This window comes from Numida meleagris, chromosome 12, assembly GCF_002078875.1.
Source record: "Numida meleagris isolate 19003 breed g44 Domestic line chromosome 12, NumMel1.0, whole genome shotgun sequence".
NCBI classification, from domain to species: Eukaryota; Metazoa; Chordata; class Aves; order Galliformes; family Numididae; genus Numida; species Numida meleagris.
The window spans coordinates 6,683,687-6,700,080 of record NC_034420.1 but is presented as its reverse complement, the minus strand read 5'-3'; the positions used below and the strand labels follow the sequence as shown (position 1 = coordinate 6,700,080).

The 16,394-nt window shown below is 36.3% G+C and overlaps 1 protein-coding gene across 3 annotated transcripts in view; it reads left to right on the top strand.

Annotated features, from left to right (window-relative positions):
- Positions 1–15,892, top strand: part of GABRA6 (gamma-aminobutyric acid type A receptor alpha6 subunit) — a 25,605-nt gene extending 9,713 nt beyond the window's left edge. For all 3 annotated transcript variants that reach the window (XM_021410927.1, XM_021410926.1, XM_021410928.1), the window contains 2 exons: positions 9,795–10,055; positions 13,457–15,892. In XM_021410927.1, coding sequence (XP_021266602.1) covers positions 9,795–10,055; positions 13,457–13,507 — 312 coding nt within the window. In that variant the 3' untranslated portion in view covers positions 13,508–15,892. The remainder of the gene's footprint in view (positions 1–9,794; positions 10,056–13,456) is intronic.

Sequence of the window (16,394 nt, the reverse complement as noted above, 5' to 3'; positions counted from 1 at the left end):
AGCACATATTTGCTAATGTTTAGAACATATTTTTCCCCACCCATGTTTTGACTGAAAAGTACACTGGACTGAGTGAGCTAAATACTGTAGCTGTAGAATAGTACAAAATGAGAAAAAAAGCGTTAAGACTCAAGGAACTTTAAATTGTACTAATGCTGCAGTTTTGTTCTTTTTGATCACTTTTTCTTTGTAGGACAAGTTATCAGAAAAGTGGCTGAAGTGATAACCTTATGTAGAATGAGGAAAATACTGATAATTGCTACATAAAGGAGAATGGTGACTGCTTTTCCTATACACACTTTATTAATATTCGAGTTAATTACATTGAGGTTTCCCCAAAGAAAAAGAAAAAAAGAATTTGCATTTGTTCTATTAATATCTCTGGTGAATAATACGAAAACTTGGTTTGAGCTACTCTGCATGTGCTACTGCTGGTGAATTGCCAGCAGATGCTAAAAATCCCCACCAAACCTCCCAGATCTCTAGAAAACAACTGATTCAAAACCAGCCCTCTACATATGCCCAGATATACTAAAATATATTCCAAATGACGGTAGTTGCTTCACAGCTTGTGAGTGAGATTTAGGTGTTTTCTATTATCATTACAGACAGTACTAAGCACAAATTTTAAAATTGCTATTGAGCAAGTTACTAAAAATAAAGAAATGGTAAGACCTCAAGTTTCCTTATCAAGAAGTTAATCCACAAAAAAAGCACAGAGCCAAACTGAAGACACAACATCGTTTTATAAATGTTTCCTTGTTGGTTTTTCCAAATTAAAGCAAACAAAAATGGAATATTAAAAACATCTAGCAAGCTCATTGCAACTATTTCCTCAAAAAGTTGTAAACAACTAGCTAATAACAGAGATTTAGAAGAGCAAAACCAGCAACGTTAAGATCCTAATGTAAACTTATTCTCTAAAGCAGTCCATGCTATCTACAAAATGCTATAGTCCTACTCTTGGTCAGAACTGAAATTAACCAGAACAGTGATTTTCAAATATTATTAAGTCCACCACATTTTTCTTAAAGGCCCAGTTCTCTCTAAGAACCCCCACTGCATTAAAAGAAGAAAAATCAAGGAAATCATAAAAATGATGAGTACTATCACTGTAGGAAGGAAGATACAGTCAAAATGGTTTCTGGGAGACTTCAGCTAGTTAACCCAACTGGATTTCGAAAGTTTCATTTCAGAAAGGCATTCTGGGAAAAAGGACTAATTACATGATAACAGGCTTCAAGAAAAGAGTTTCTTTGTGTTGTCAATTAGATGAATATCCTGTGCTATCAGTAATCTGATTTCAGCTGAAACAGACTTGAACTAGCTGATTTGAGTGCTAACGATGTAGTTAGCACAGGCTGATTGCATGAGTGTATGTCTGTTTCCTCAGGATCATCATCCTCTACTGAACTCTGTTCTTTTATAGCTATATTACTGATCTTCAAACAGTTTAAGTAAGGCACGCAACTTAATATTCCATTCTTATTCTAGGTTTAGGAACTGTTTCTGAGGTCCTGAATTTTTCTTGTTCCCACGTCCCTGCCCAGAATTGTTCCATTCATTTGCCTCTAAATTCTGTCTTTGCTTTTCCTTCTACAAGGCACAGTTCTTATTCTTTACCCTTCGCTAATTTGTTCTACCTCTGCTGCTCCTCTTTTTGTCTCTTGTTCTCTCTTCCAATTCACTAGATAAAATGTATTAAAATCCATATCTTATACATCTCAAATTATTGTAGCTTATTGTCTGCTCCATATGATTTAAAAATTTTTTTTTTTAAATTAAAATCTTTCCCTTCAGTCATGCTCTGGGCTTTGGTACCTTGTTCTCCCCCCTAATCTGCGATTCATTTACCTATTTGTTTGCTCTTCTACACAGGGTAGTAAAGTTTACCATCCACTTACAATGCTAGTGTTTTTATTTGCCTTTCCTTTTTGAAATTTGTGAAAGTTGTCAGGTTTTTATTTACATGGAGGGTTTTTTGTAGGATGAAGAATAATGAACAATGAGTCAAAAATGCTTCTTGTCTTCTGTATTTATAGAGATCAGATGATACTTTTACACTGAGAAAATTTCTGAAAAATATAAAGGATTAATTAGTTTTGGGGAATCCAGATGTAATAGTGAAAAAGTGAGATGTTCTTATTAGGAAACTTTCATGGCTGCAAAACTGCCAATGCAGCTCTTCTACTTGTAGCAGCAGTAGGAGTAATAATGTCAGATATATGTTTTTATACATTATATTATCTTAAATTGCCTGAAATATGGCTACAGAACACAGTGGTGGGAATATCTGTACCCTCTCTGAACTAGTACTTTCTGTGTTTCAGGAGACGCATTCTACCATTTTGGGTAGGACAGGCTCAGGGAAATAGTTTTCATAGAAATGAAAATAAGGATTTATAAAACAGTTGGAAGCTTTTGTTGCTTTTAGCAAAGGCCTGAACTCACCAAGATAAAGTTATCTACAGAACATGTTCAATTGGTTTTTTTTGTTTTTAAATTCCAAATTAAATGTATTTCCTGCAAAGAAGTATTTCAAAATGCTGTCCAAAGGCCTCCTTTTGGCTGAGTCTAGTTAAATTTGTTCAAAATCTTGCGTTATTCAGATGAACAACTCTTTTTCTCAGGTTTTTATTAAATCCCCCCCAAAACTGTACATTCAGAAAATAGCAATGGCAGAAGACAAAATTCTCCTCTATTATTCTAATGAAGTAGGAGAAACTCTCCTGAAGTTACTGGAATAGACTGGTTTCAGTGAGAATTCCAATGGTCTGACCGTTTGCTCCGTTAACTGATGACAGCCCAGCATGCCTCTTTTGGTTCTAGGCAAGCCACTCTATTTACCTCAGTTAACTGAGAGCTGAATTTGGCTTGCTCTCTCTGTCAGCTGCAGGGAATCCTTGTGTGATATACAAAACTATGGATGTTCCACTCCAAAATATGATGGCAACAAGCTGGGCAGTCATCTGGACCCTGACAGAAGTCTCCTTTTATTCATATGGTGACCAAGCTTGCTCTAGCATGTCAAAAACAAATCTTTTTTATGTATATACATATACATATGTACATAAAGCATTGTGGCATTTGGTTTTTAATTCATTTCAAATACATTTTTCTTATATCATCATTATGGTTTTCTTTATCTAGGAATACTCTAATTGATGTTGCAGGGAAGGGTAGTTGGTGATACTGTTTGGAGTGCACCATTTGAAGTAATGCTTTGCAAGATGGTCAGGGAACACCCAGGACAGGGCAGGGAGAAAACACTGCAGATCAAAGGAAAGCTTTTCCATGTAAGACACTACATGTAACAGACAAAAGATTGTTACAGGGTTGTTGGTTGATTATGTTTGATTTCTAAAAGACCTGCTGTTTTAACAGAAAACAGCACAGAACAGTGAAATACTGCTGGCAGAGCTTCCCTGTCCCTACAAATTGCCCTGTACTGCTTTTTCAAAATAACATGGCTTGAGTAGAAGAGGATTCTCATTCTCTTTAACAACCCTGCCCAACTGCAGAGCAGCCATATGTCATTTCTGTATAGAGGATTTAGTTTTATATAATTACGTCAGAATACAGTGAGTATGTTTAATGAGAATCGTAGCCCAGTTGAAAGGAGAGCACTTCTATTTGGATTATCGACAACCCTTTATGAAATCATCCTAGAAAAGCTACATGCATTAAAAGCCTTAACTGAGAACATGGCACTTTCCCTCAAATTAGAGAGCCCTTCCTGCTCCTCCACAATTGTAGGATATCAGATAGACTATTTAAAACAAGAAACAACTTGCAATTGTATTGACTTCTTGTCATCTTTACAAGGAAAGTAGATGCAGAATATTAGGTTCTACCCAAATTAAATGCTTACCTGATTGAAAAAGCAAATACCGTGCAGCAAGGAAGGTTTAGAAGAACATGAAATCGCATATAAAAAAATAGGTGGAAAATTTGTTTCCTTGGCTTTAGGTATTTTTGCTCAGTGTTGAAGTCTAATCCCTTTTTATTGCAGGGGAGGAGTGAAAAAAAAGTAAGTTAAATAATAGAAAGGTAAAAGCTCTGTAGTACTGTTTGTACTACAGACAGGCAGAATTTTGATTCCTTTCTCCTTACTTCCAATTCAGACTCCCACTAAACATCAGGGATTGCTCTAGACTGACACTGGTAAGTTAAAGAGTCCAAACATGATGGCATATTTAAATTCAACATAAATATATATTTTGACAGAGGCTCTATGCTAATTATGAGTTTTCTGATACGCTACGTCTAAATTTTAGGAAGAGACTCTACTATGGTACAATCATATTGAAACGAGTAATGAAGTAAGACTCTTCCCCTCACCATGTTCACCCGAGGCTTAGGCTATAATTTTAGAGAGATGCGTTTCAGTCTCTGCAGGTTAAAGAGGAATGTGAACATGGCTTTCCCATGCTCCGATTGATTAATTTAGCCCTTTTACCAGGGTAAAGCACAAAGAAAACAATTTTCTGGTGGGTAATTACTCATAATATGTCTAGAAAGGGAAATTTAGAATGCCTAAAGAGATGCCCAGAGCTAGGGACTATTAAAGATATCTAAACTACGTCCTGCTGTTAATTGTGCAGAACACTGTTTACAAATGTTTATAACACACATTTTTTTTTAATCAGATCCCACAGAAGAGCTATGTAAAGGAATCTCTAAATTATGGGTTATAACAAATGTCTGGCATGACATGGCTGCTTCAATTGCACGACAGTGAATATTGAGGTACCTTAGTGCATGCCCAGAAGGAGATCTTACATAATGCAGTGAACTTCCCTGCTGCAAGGTGCTGCATATAGATCATTCAGCAGCTAAGCAGAGGTTTTACAGATGACGCTGCTGTATGTTAGAGGCAAGTCTGAGAAGGATTTAGGGAGATAAACTATGCTTAACTTTCTCTTTGGGAGCTATGTTACTAGTAGGTGATTTCATGTGTATAATAGGAATCATTGAAATTACTGAAACTGTATCTACTGAAATGGTGAGAGGGGCAGGAGAGAAAAACATGCAGTTTAGTTTTCTGCCTTGTTCAAACATGGAGTTTTGGTCCTAGGGTTTGTTTTTTTTTTTTCTGTTGTGATGCCAGCAAAATTCTGTAGCCTTAATCCAATAAATTTTGAAGAAAAGGAGAGTTAGCTTTTTTTTTCTAAACATTCTGAGCTTATTCTCACAGAACTCTTTTTTTACTGCATGGCAATCACAGCAGAATAGGGAGATAAGTGCATAAAAGAGAAAGTAAGGGCATATGTATGTTTAAAATCAGTCAGTACTCAAGTGCATATGTAAGATAGTCATTCCACTGCTAGGTCCTATGCAAAACTGAAAGCAAGAATGCACATCTGCAGTATAAATGAAAAGAGAACAGTAGAGAATTATATTTATATATTTTAGAAGTCTCCTTAGGGCATTCATCACAATTAGCATCTACAGAAAACAGAAAAAAAATATTGCATTTAAACTAAGTTTATATATGCTGCATTTTTTATATCTAGAAGCAGAACAATTTGCTGAGAACCTCCTGAGATGTTCTGAGCATGAGCAAATTCCAGTGACATTGATGAGAGCTGTGAGAGATCAGCAGCATCTCTACAGGCAAGAATACTTTGGGAGCTTTCTAGGGCATCAGGTAGCTGGGTTGCAAAACCTCAGTAGAATCCAGACAATGCCTTACTAGCTCGTATGCCTACCACTCTTTGTCCAGTTTTATAGTACCTCACATTAAGCATCAACTTTGCAAGCTGTTCTGTGTCACTAGGCAGTCATATTCAGTGACAAGTTAAATTGCCTGGTGGGACTAGCATTCCATATGAGTGCAAGAGTACTCCTCTGAATCAAGATTCAGTAAATAAATAAAACGCCTTCTTTTGTTATGATCCGGTGTGCCATGTCTCAGGCTTCCTGTTGTTGCTTTTGCTGTTTGTAAAACAGTCTTCACTATTTGAGTGTTTGTGCGCAAAAATAGGAGCTGGAATAGAGCACTCATTCCTGTTTTCCCTGTTTTGTGTTTTCCAAATTTTCATGTCATTGTAGGTGGAATTTGTTGTCAAAAGGAACGGTTAAATCTAAAAACAGTAGACAAGTTATTGTAGCTGCTGTTCAGAAGGGAAATGTTGTAAGAAACAATATGATCTCTTTCTGCTGCCTCTTCTTGGTTTAACAGTAAATTCTCATGAAAAGTATGGGTTGTTCTACAGCAAGTCTGGTTTGCTGAAACTTGCCAAATTGAGAAACGTGTTAATTACTCTTCTGAGATAAATTTAGGCTTCTGTATCTTGGATTGTGGTAGACAAGGAAATAGTCTTGACCCTTATTTTCTGGACTTGCACATGAGTGTGTAAGTGCAAGAAATTTCTTAGGAACCTTCTTAATAGTTTATAAAAGCACTTGAAGAGCATGGCAGAAAAAACAACCTGTGGCATTACTGAAATAGTAAAATCCTTTCTGAATATTGAAACAAGTTATTTTAGTTAGTGAGAAATTATTAATATCACTCCATTGATATTAAAATGCACCCAAACTGGCCCTGAAGCAGCCATTTAATCAAGTTAGTCAATGTCCTCCCCAAATTCTGAGGTTATAAGCTGACTTCAGATCTTCCTGTGCCGTCTACTCTTAAATCATTTAGTGAAATCGTATCAAGATAATCCTCCTTCTATTGCAACACATTAAATTTAATAAATAAATAAAATTGTGACCAGGGCTACCCTTTTTTAAGTGCCTATCCAGAGGCTCACAGTGTTTTTACTACTTTGGCATTCTAAAATATGTTCAATATTCGACATAATCCACTGACCCTGAGCTACATCTGCTCCGCTAACTATTTTAACTCCATCACATCAGCACAGTAACTTCTGATTCATGCCTGAGTGATCCAAAGCAGAATTTGACCATCTTGTATCAGAATATTGCAGATGAGAAGGTCTAAGGTTCTCTTTTGAGAAATCACTCTTTCTCCACAAAAGGTCAAGCTATCTTGCAGCAAAGCAAAAAAACAAGCTACCTTATGACTCCCACAGCTGAGTTCAACGCAGGGCATACAAGCAAAATGGAACAGCAACTTGACTGCAAAGCAGTGGCCCAGGCTCAGTCAGCCTGTTAATAGAGTGGGATTACTATTATAATTAGTGCAAGTGGAAATGGATAACCCTCTTTCTGTTTCTGTGACACATCTGTAGATCATCCTCCGTTACTTGCTGTATGATTGGAAAATATAAAAACAAATATCTGCATTCCAGATAGGTGCAACCCCAGAATGTGGAGCAAAGGGGGAGGGCTTTAGCAAGTAAAAAGAGGTAATAGTTGAATGATGTATGTATTTACAAAAATACCTTTAAAAACATAAATAAGATATCCTTCTCTTTGCCTTTTATGTAGACTAAATTCAGCTGTAAGGAATCCATCCTCCCTAATCTTTGTTGATATGGGTCCATCCATCCATGAGGAGAATTTAGCATGTAACTTGTTCTCACAATCTGGCACTAATACTGCTAAAAGTATAATATCCAATAATGCTCATCTTTTATCTAGATATCTTGGCCCAAGCACATGTATAAGCAATCTATTTCAGAAAATGTTTCTTTTCCTTCTACTAACCCCATCATCTATCTGACTAAAATCTGTTTCCATGCATAGAAATCCTGCAGGAAAAACCCCTGAAATGCTGACAATAATTTCAGTGAATGACTGTAATTAAGTCACTCAGAAAAAGTGACTTTGAAGAATTTGGTGTGCTACCTTGAACCACTTGAACATTACTGTTCTGCTTAAATATACACTGTTGTACTGTGTATTATTTACATTGCCTTAAATTTTCCTCATCGGCTTCACTCAGTCATCTATGAAGGCTGCCGTGAAAGTAATACCTCCTATTTTATTATGTTGGCCCACAGCATCAGAGGCAGATGTCTGTGGGATGACAATAGGGGTTGAACCTTCCCACCTACCAATATTCCACTACATTTTGCTGCTGTGCGACAGATGGCCGCAGAGGGGCAGTCTGATAAAATGGCATCTGACATGGAAGTGCGTATGGAGCAAAGGTGTGGAATTTAATTCCTCCACAAGGAAAAAATTGCACCCATTGACACTCATTGACACTTGCTGAATATTTTTGGAAACCAGACAGCAAATGTGAGCACAGTGAGATGGTGGGTAGTGCATATCAGCAGTTGCAAAAGCGATGTGAAAGACAAGCCAAGTTCTGGACGGCCATGCACAGCTGTCACACCACAAAATGAAGGGGGTCTCAATCAGTTCATCCATGCGAACTGGCAGTTTACAACCAGGGAACTGTGTATGGAGCTGAATGTTGGCTTCAGGATGTTGGAAATGATGGTGGCAACCATGGAATATTGCGAAGTTTGTGCCAGGTGGGTCTCATGAATGCTCACAAAGGAACAGAACACCATATGCACCTATAAGGACCTATTGAACCAATACAAGACTGAAGGTGACAATTTCCTGGATTACATCATTAGTGGTGACTAGATGTAATGTCACCTCTATGAACTGGAGTCAAAATGGCAGTGTGTGGAGTAGCAATATGTGAATTCTTCACTGTCAAAATGTTCAGGACACAGTCCTCAGTTAATGAAGTGATGTGCCCTGTCTTTTGGGATAGAAAAGGGATGATCTTTCTGGATTCCCTGGAACCTGGACAAACCATCAACACTGATCACTTCATCATGATGCTTGAAATTCCAGAGCCAGGCCAGAGAAGAAGACAACATTTCTCTTGCAAGATGATAATGCTGGGCCCCAGTTTGAAGACTGTGGACCACACTGCTGTTCTTGGCTGGAGTGTCCTACAACACGCACCATATAGTTTGGATCTAGTGCCCTCCAACTTCCATCTGTTTGAGGCAATGAAAGATGGACTGTGTGGGCAACAGTTTTCTAGCAATGATGCTATCACAGAAGCTCTGAAACAGTGGGCCATCTCCGCTGGTGCAGATTTTTACATGTGTGGCATGCAGGCTCTTGTTCATAGCTGGCAAAAGTGTATAGCTAATGGTGACTGTGTTGAAAAACAGTCTTTTGTAGCTAAAAATTTGTTCGATCAAATAGTGTTACTGTCCTCTTTGTGTTGAAGTTTCCATGGAAATAAATAGGAGGCATTACTTTTGGAGCAACCTACGTTACTTGTGCTGACAAAAAGAACTGCTTATTCAAACCCAAGAATAGCTGTTTATGTTACACAATATTTTTCACCAGCAATCTGGGAATAAGTTTGCCATCTTTTATTGATGAAACTTCAGACATCAACTCAACCAAAACGTTGCATTGCTTGTAAGAATCTAAGGAACTTATACTACTCCTTCTTGTCAGAAAACTTGAGTACTTCATACAAAAACAATAAAAACATTACTCTTTAAGAATTCTTTTGCATTTTCTCAGCCATCGGTAAAGTCTTTTGGCTACTGCCTAGGAGAAGTCTCTCAGCTCTTGCAAAAGTGGAAGAAATGGCAGGTTGGCTCCCACATAAAACAGTTGTACATAATGAACATACATGTCAGCCTAGCAATTAAAAGGTAGATTCTAAGAACTGTCATACAACTCTCTGAAGAATAATTGGACCTTGCTATGAATACTGCACAAAATACAGGAATCACTGAGTTTATTTTTACTATAAAATAAAAATAGCCCCATAATAGTTAGGACGAGTATTTGTCTTCAGCTGAATGAGTAAAAGATGGAAGAGAAGCCTAACAAGCAGAAAACCTAAGACTTCTTCTAAATCAACCTTTTCTTTCTTTCTTTTTTCTCCACAGCATTCTGACTCCAATTGTAACCTGAAGAAGCGAGTAAACTCTGTAACATCTCAGGCAGATCAGTCTCCTGAAGCCAGCATAGTATCAAACAGTGCATCCCAGTGTCAACCTGTGTGTGCTCCTCCACCAGCCCCCCCAGCACCACCACCTGTTGGAGGCACAAGTAAAATAGACCAGTATTCTAGGATCCTCTTCCCAGTGGCATTTGCAGGATTCAACCTGGTATACTGGGTTGTTTACCTTTCAAAAGACACTATGGAAGTGAGTATAAAAATTTCATAATAATAATAATAATATGCTTATTATGTATATATGTGATGAGTTTAGTTAGCCAATATTATTTAAATTGTTAATTTGCTGTTGCACCTTTAGTTGATCAGTTCTTTCTGAGGAAAGTTTATATTACCTTCCTCTAGAAAAGAACTGTCACTTCCATTAAAATGCAGAAAGGCTATTTGAGAAATGTAAACACTTCTACGCTGTGACAGAATGCAGAACAAGGAAAATTGTGTAAGACCATGTATGACACCATTCTCAGCAAACATATCAATCTTAAATCTTCCCTTTCTTCATCTTCCTATCTGCAGCAGGGAATGGTAAAATTAACTGTTGCAGCAATGCAACAAAGGAGATAAAAACGTTAATATCTGCTAAGATCTTCTCAGTGACATAACAACAGTCTGTTAAAAATAATTTTCTTATTTATTCTAAACATTTAACGACAGTGTGAAGAATTATTGACAGCTGCAGCATACACTTTGTGAATTGAGAGTCCCTGTTTTTGCACCTTTTAAAACTAATTTTTCCTCTTTCTTCATATAATGGAACTGTTTCATGTAAGCTGCTGTATTCTTTGCTTAAGTTTGTTTGAATCTAGCTGAGAGTTATTGTGTCTTTAGATATCCATGAAGTGTAGAAGAGGTGTGTACCCTGCAAACTGAGCATTTCTGGTACAAACAGTCACTGATTAGCTTATCACTTTCAAGCAGTTATTAAACTTCTAGTCATTAATGTTTTAATTCTCTATTTTTCCTTTTTGTCTAAATACAACTAATGGTGGCCCATCTCCTTGGTGAAAAGCATATATTCATTTGCCTTGTTTGTTGTCATAGAGTTTTTGAATCTCACTGTACATTGCAGTCAATATGATTGGTACACTTAGCTTTATTTAGGACAGCTACAGAGATAATGATGGTGTTTAGACGGTACTGAAAGCACAAAGTCCCTGCATCAGTAATAACAGGGGCTGGCAATCTGATAGGAGCAAGTTTTACATTTATTTCCTAGATTAGAGGTAAAAAAGGCCAAGGGAAATCTCTTGGACAGCCAGAAGATACTGCAGTTCAAAGTAACTAGACAGTGCTGATCAGCTAATGGGTGGCATCTTGACTCTACTTGAAGCAGAGGCTACTAGCCTCTAATTTTGCTGATTTTTGCTACTAGTATGATTTGGAAAATAGTGTCTCTGTAAGAGGGAGTGTGCTGCCAAGCAGCTTATATGAAATCAGGAGGGCAGGAAGATAGGAGGCACTATCTCTTGCAAATGTTCATGCAGATGTCTCTTTCAAGAGGTCACAGCTGCTAACTCGTGGCCACTCAAAATCTGCCCAATGCTAAATTTAGCATTTGTGCCAGAGATACTGATCCTGCTATTAAAATATCGACTATGGGTGCACATTACTTATCTCAATCAGAGAAGTGAAATACATTGCCATTTTCCCTTGTTAGCGGTGAAATAAGTATACTAAACCTTGTATATTAATAGTTATATTGGAACTAGGCTTCTAAAATACTTCAGTGAGCTAGGACCTAGCGCTGAATGTAAATACTTCTAAAATTCCACTTTTGCAAGCTCACAAACCTACTCACAAATGCATTGAGCCTTATAGAATGACAGAAATTCAGCAACAAGATTTAGAGAACAGAACAGTACTAACAGCTAAGGTGATTCAAATGATGAAAAATTAAACAGTTATGTAAACCATTGCTCAAGTTCTTCATGAATTACATTTTCCTGTTAGTGTGCTCAGTTGTAAATAACGTGACTGTGGTATACCTTGCTAGGATTTTAATTCAATGTGTTTTATCCTTTTACCAGTTCTTAGTTCCAAGGAAAACCAAGATTGTGTTTGCTTTAAAAAAAAATAAATTAAAAAAAGTAAGCCTTTCTATTCAAACAGAGGAGATACAAAAGTTAGGCGAGCAAAGCATGGCGTTCTTAAAGGCCACTTGAACTCAAGTCACAGTCTCAAGCAAAAAGTTTAAGTATTGATAAAGTTATGAAATAAGATTCTTTGAAAAGAGTGCTTTTTGTGCAATATTTCAGGTATATTAGCATTTTTTTCTCTATTTGAGTGGCTAATTAGAGCTCATTTGGCTTCTGTTTAAAAAACAAAATAGAAAAATATTGAATCAGTTCACTGAAATAACCAAATTTCCTGTGCAGAAATGTTGACAGATGTTTAATAATGGCAGTAGGGCTGTCTCATTTATTATATGAAAAATTAAAGCATTAAAATGACTATAAGAGGAATTACGACTCCCTGACTACATAAGGTCAATTTGTAATTAATTTGTATGAAAGGTTTGAAGATGTAACATTCATGGAAAATGGAATAGGCATGCTTCTATGGCATGTGTTTTTCTGTAAAACACAGTAGTATCTGCCATCCACAGAAAGCTCTACATAGGAACAAGCAATACACATTTGTCCAGATTAACCAAATAGAGAAGCTCTTGAACGGAGAAAAAAAACAGTCCAACAATAAAGGAAAAAGCTGTTCTTTTTATTTTGTCATGATTGCATTTTTTTTTTTGCTGTTTATTTCTTAAATCTTGATAGGTCTTAGAGCTGAACACTAATTTAAAATAGTGATTTTGACAGGTGATTTGCATGCTTGCTTTGTTTTAATAATTTTAAAATTTACCTGATTTAGAATGTAAGTCATGCCCTTTTAATAAGAAGAGTACAAGTATTTGGTCTGTTTGTCATGTCATTCATAATGCATGCGCTGTTCTCACATCTCCTTACATATATCCTTTCTAAAGTAACCTATCCCACTATTTTATATTCATCATACTGTGTTACAGTTTTTAATGTAATAAAACACAGAATGATGTCTGCGTTAACCTCATGATGTTAAAACTTTGATGATAAATAGCAGAAAAACAGGCAGAGAGGCTAGCTTTTATGTTTGGGGACAGAAGGTAAAATATAATTAAGCGCAGTAAATGTGCTGATTCCCAGATAATAGCTGAACACAGAACATAGTATAGTGGCAGAAAATGAGTTATGTAGCAGACTGAAGATGAAATCCAATGGTACATGGTCAAGTGAGAAGAAAGAACAGAGAAACAAGAACTGGAAAAGTATTTAATTTCAATTGTTGATATTCATAAAGCTTACAGTGCATATTGTGCATCATGCTTCAGTTTCAACACTAAAAAAATGATGTTCAGGAGAGAATAGTCATTAACTGTATGTACTTACAGTTGTACTTTGATGATCCAGCTAATGAGCTTCAGATTCTGAGAAGATTCTCCCTTATAACGCAGTTCTTTTTTTAAACCTGTTGAGACAGCCAGAAGTCAGGTGATACTGTTGGTTACTTACACTGTTGACAAAACAACAGCTTAAACTTCTCTCGTAAATTTTCTTCCAGTTTTTTGAACCTACTGCAATGCACCTTCGGAATGATCATCAGATCAACTAAAGAACAGCGCAGTGCTTAAAAAAAATCACTGAAGGTCTTGTGGAGTTGAAGTGACTTCAAAGGAAACAAGTGCTCTCAATTTTCAAACACTGAGTATTTATACTGGATATCACCTGGAAACAAACTCTGGACAAATAAAAAAGAAACTGCACAGAGTTCTAACAACATTTTGATTTCTTATGGTGATTCTACTATGAAAATTCTTGTTAAATTATTTTGTTCCGTGGTCAAAGAAAAGATCTGTATCTGTTGTAGTTCTGTTACAAATAATAGAATGTTTACATTGATACAAAATATCAATAATGGGATTATTTCTCATAAGTGCAATGAGGATTATTTAAGGAAGCCACATTCAAAACTGGTATAAATTAGCATTCTTTTACTGAAATGTGAGGAGCCACACTAATGTGCAGTTGAAATTGGCCCCAAAATAATGCTAAAAAATCCCGTGAAAGGGATTTGCAATCTCATCACATTTTTGTAACATTTTCATAGATCAGATGAACAATGAATCCTGATTTTCTGCAATTTAACTTCATATCCTCTAGTCTCTGAGGTAATAGTTGTGGGAAAAAAATGAACAAAACAGAAAGGATTGGTTACGTACTTTAGCTGGTTGGTTACACTATTTTTGTTGCTGTTGAGGGTGACCACGGAAGTTTACAGTCTAAATAGAAGCAATTTCTGGGGAGGATCTGGAAATACAGCACTGATGCCAGGGAGTTTTCATGGTCAAAAGCTGAATGTATGGAAAGATGCAGCTACCCATCAAGCTAAGTGCAAGAAAGTCTTGATAGTTAGTTAGGGAACAAGTTCTGTTTCAACAGCTGATTCTTCTGACCTGGGCATAGCAAACTCCTGATAACTTTTTTCAGAGGAACATTACTGCCAGCAAACTCAGAGCTGAAAGGCAGTGTATATTATTTTATTTCTCACTCTCAACAAAAACAGTCACATAATTTATTTTCCATCTCCATAGACCTTCTTAAGTACACAATTAAGAAAGATATGCCTAATCAAATCAAACTCAGGCCACCTTTGTTGCAGGTGTAATGGACACTGGTGAGAATCAAAAGCACACAAATCACATGCAGCCAAATATAAATTGAGGGATTCTGTCCTAAAATTAATTGAAGTGTAATATGAAATGCTACACTGATTTGGAAAAGTCAAGGTATTCTGCTTTGTCTAAGTAAATATCTTAGTCACTGAAAAAGTACTGAGGGGCTGGTTCATCAACCCCAGCAGATTGTCAAGTGCTCTGTTGGCTTCACTGGCAGTAACTACCTGATAAGCTAGCTCCAACTTTTTGTCTCATGTTTCAAAAGAAGCATGTAGCTTTTACTAGCGTAGTAGCTGCACTGAACATGTGAAATCACTATTCTTCATGTTGCATGACTTAGTTGCAGACAATTTAAGTAGACCTGCATCAATATTAACTGATGTCATGTTTGTAATTTGTTTTTTTCCTGACTGGCAGCAGGCTAGTGCACTTGCACACACTTTTAAGTGCTCTGAATTCTGCCTTCACTTTGCTTTGAAACCAAAATTGTCAAAGTCTTTCCCGTTTTTGAACTGTAATATTTTTTTCAAATTGAATTATGAACATTGCAGAAGTTCAGATTTTATAATTTGTAAATACATCTACAAAAAGCAAATTGTGCTGTAGAGACTCAGATGTTATTCTTTTTGGTTTAACCTTACTCGTTCTTGCTCTGGAGACTGATCATCTATTTTGAATACACTAAAGTCTGTTACAAAGTTTTCAGAATACTTTAGAATTGGTTTATGCACAAAATGAAAATGTTATGGGGAAAATAAGTTACATTGAAAAAGCTCAAATTTATATTGGATATTCATTGCTCAAAAGAAAATGAATACAAAAATTAAATACGAATTTTAGAGCAAATGCAGAAAGTTATTAAATAGTCACTATTTCCTTGAAGCGTGGTACTTCAGTATATAAAATTAATTTCTAATTGTAAAGTCCTATCATCACCAGCTTTTGGTGCTTGATATAATGTTTCAATATGACCACAAAGAATGTTTTTCTTTGTTTGTTTTAAAGGCGTTTTTAATGTGGACAAGATATATAAGGGTTTGTTCTCCACAGTTGTTTGAATAGTAGGAAGGGTCTATGTATTTATCCTCTTAAATACTTTGTAGAGACAGAGTTCGTATTCAATCATATTCAACATCAGTGATGCTCATAATGTCAAGCTGTATCTTAGAATATACAAAAATTAATGTCAGTTCTTAAAAATCCTGGTTATGGTTCAACAATAACCAAACAAGGTATGCAGTGGAAAGAGCAGACAGATATAAACGTATATATATATTTGCATATGCACATATATACAAATAACATATATATTTCTCTATTTAATATAAGTTAAAGGAAATGAAGGGATTTTTTTCCCATTATTTTTGACTGCCTTGCAATAGGAAGAGCAGGAACTAAAGTTTCTGTAAAATGGCACCTTGTACTGTGTGAAACAGACATCGTGTGGGAGAAGGTAAGCAATTACCTTGAGCTGTCACACACTGGCAATGTATTATTCACCATTGTCCTAACTTTGTATCAATCCCCATAGAAAGAATACACCGGTTTTAGCTCACAACCCTGCAAGAACTAAGAACACAGTAACAGAATTATAACATACTATAGTAGAAACCTCGACTAGGTAATAATCTTTATTATCGTTGAGGGTTTTTCTCTCTTCCCCTACATTTTTTTCATAATTTCAAAACCAGATGAAAATTCAGAGGTTCAAGGTATAGAAACTATGCAGTGGCACAGCACACCAAATCATCCACTGCTGTGGTCAAAGACTAGCTGTCACCAGAAGCCGAAGCAAGAATTGGAGAAATCCATGAAGCGTAGATG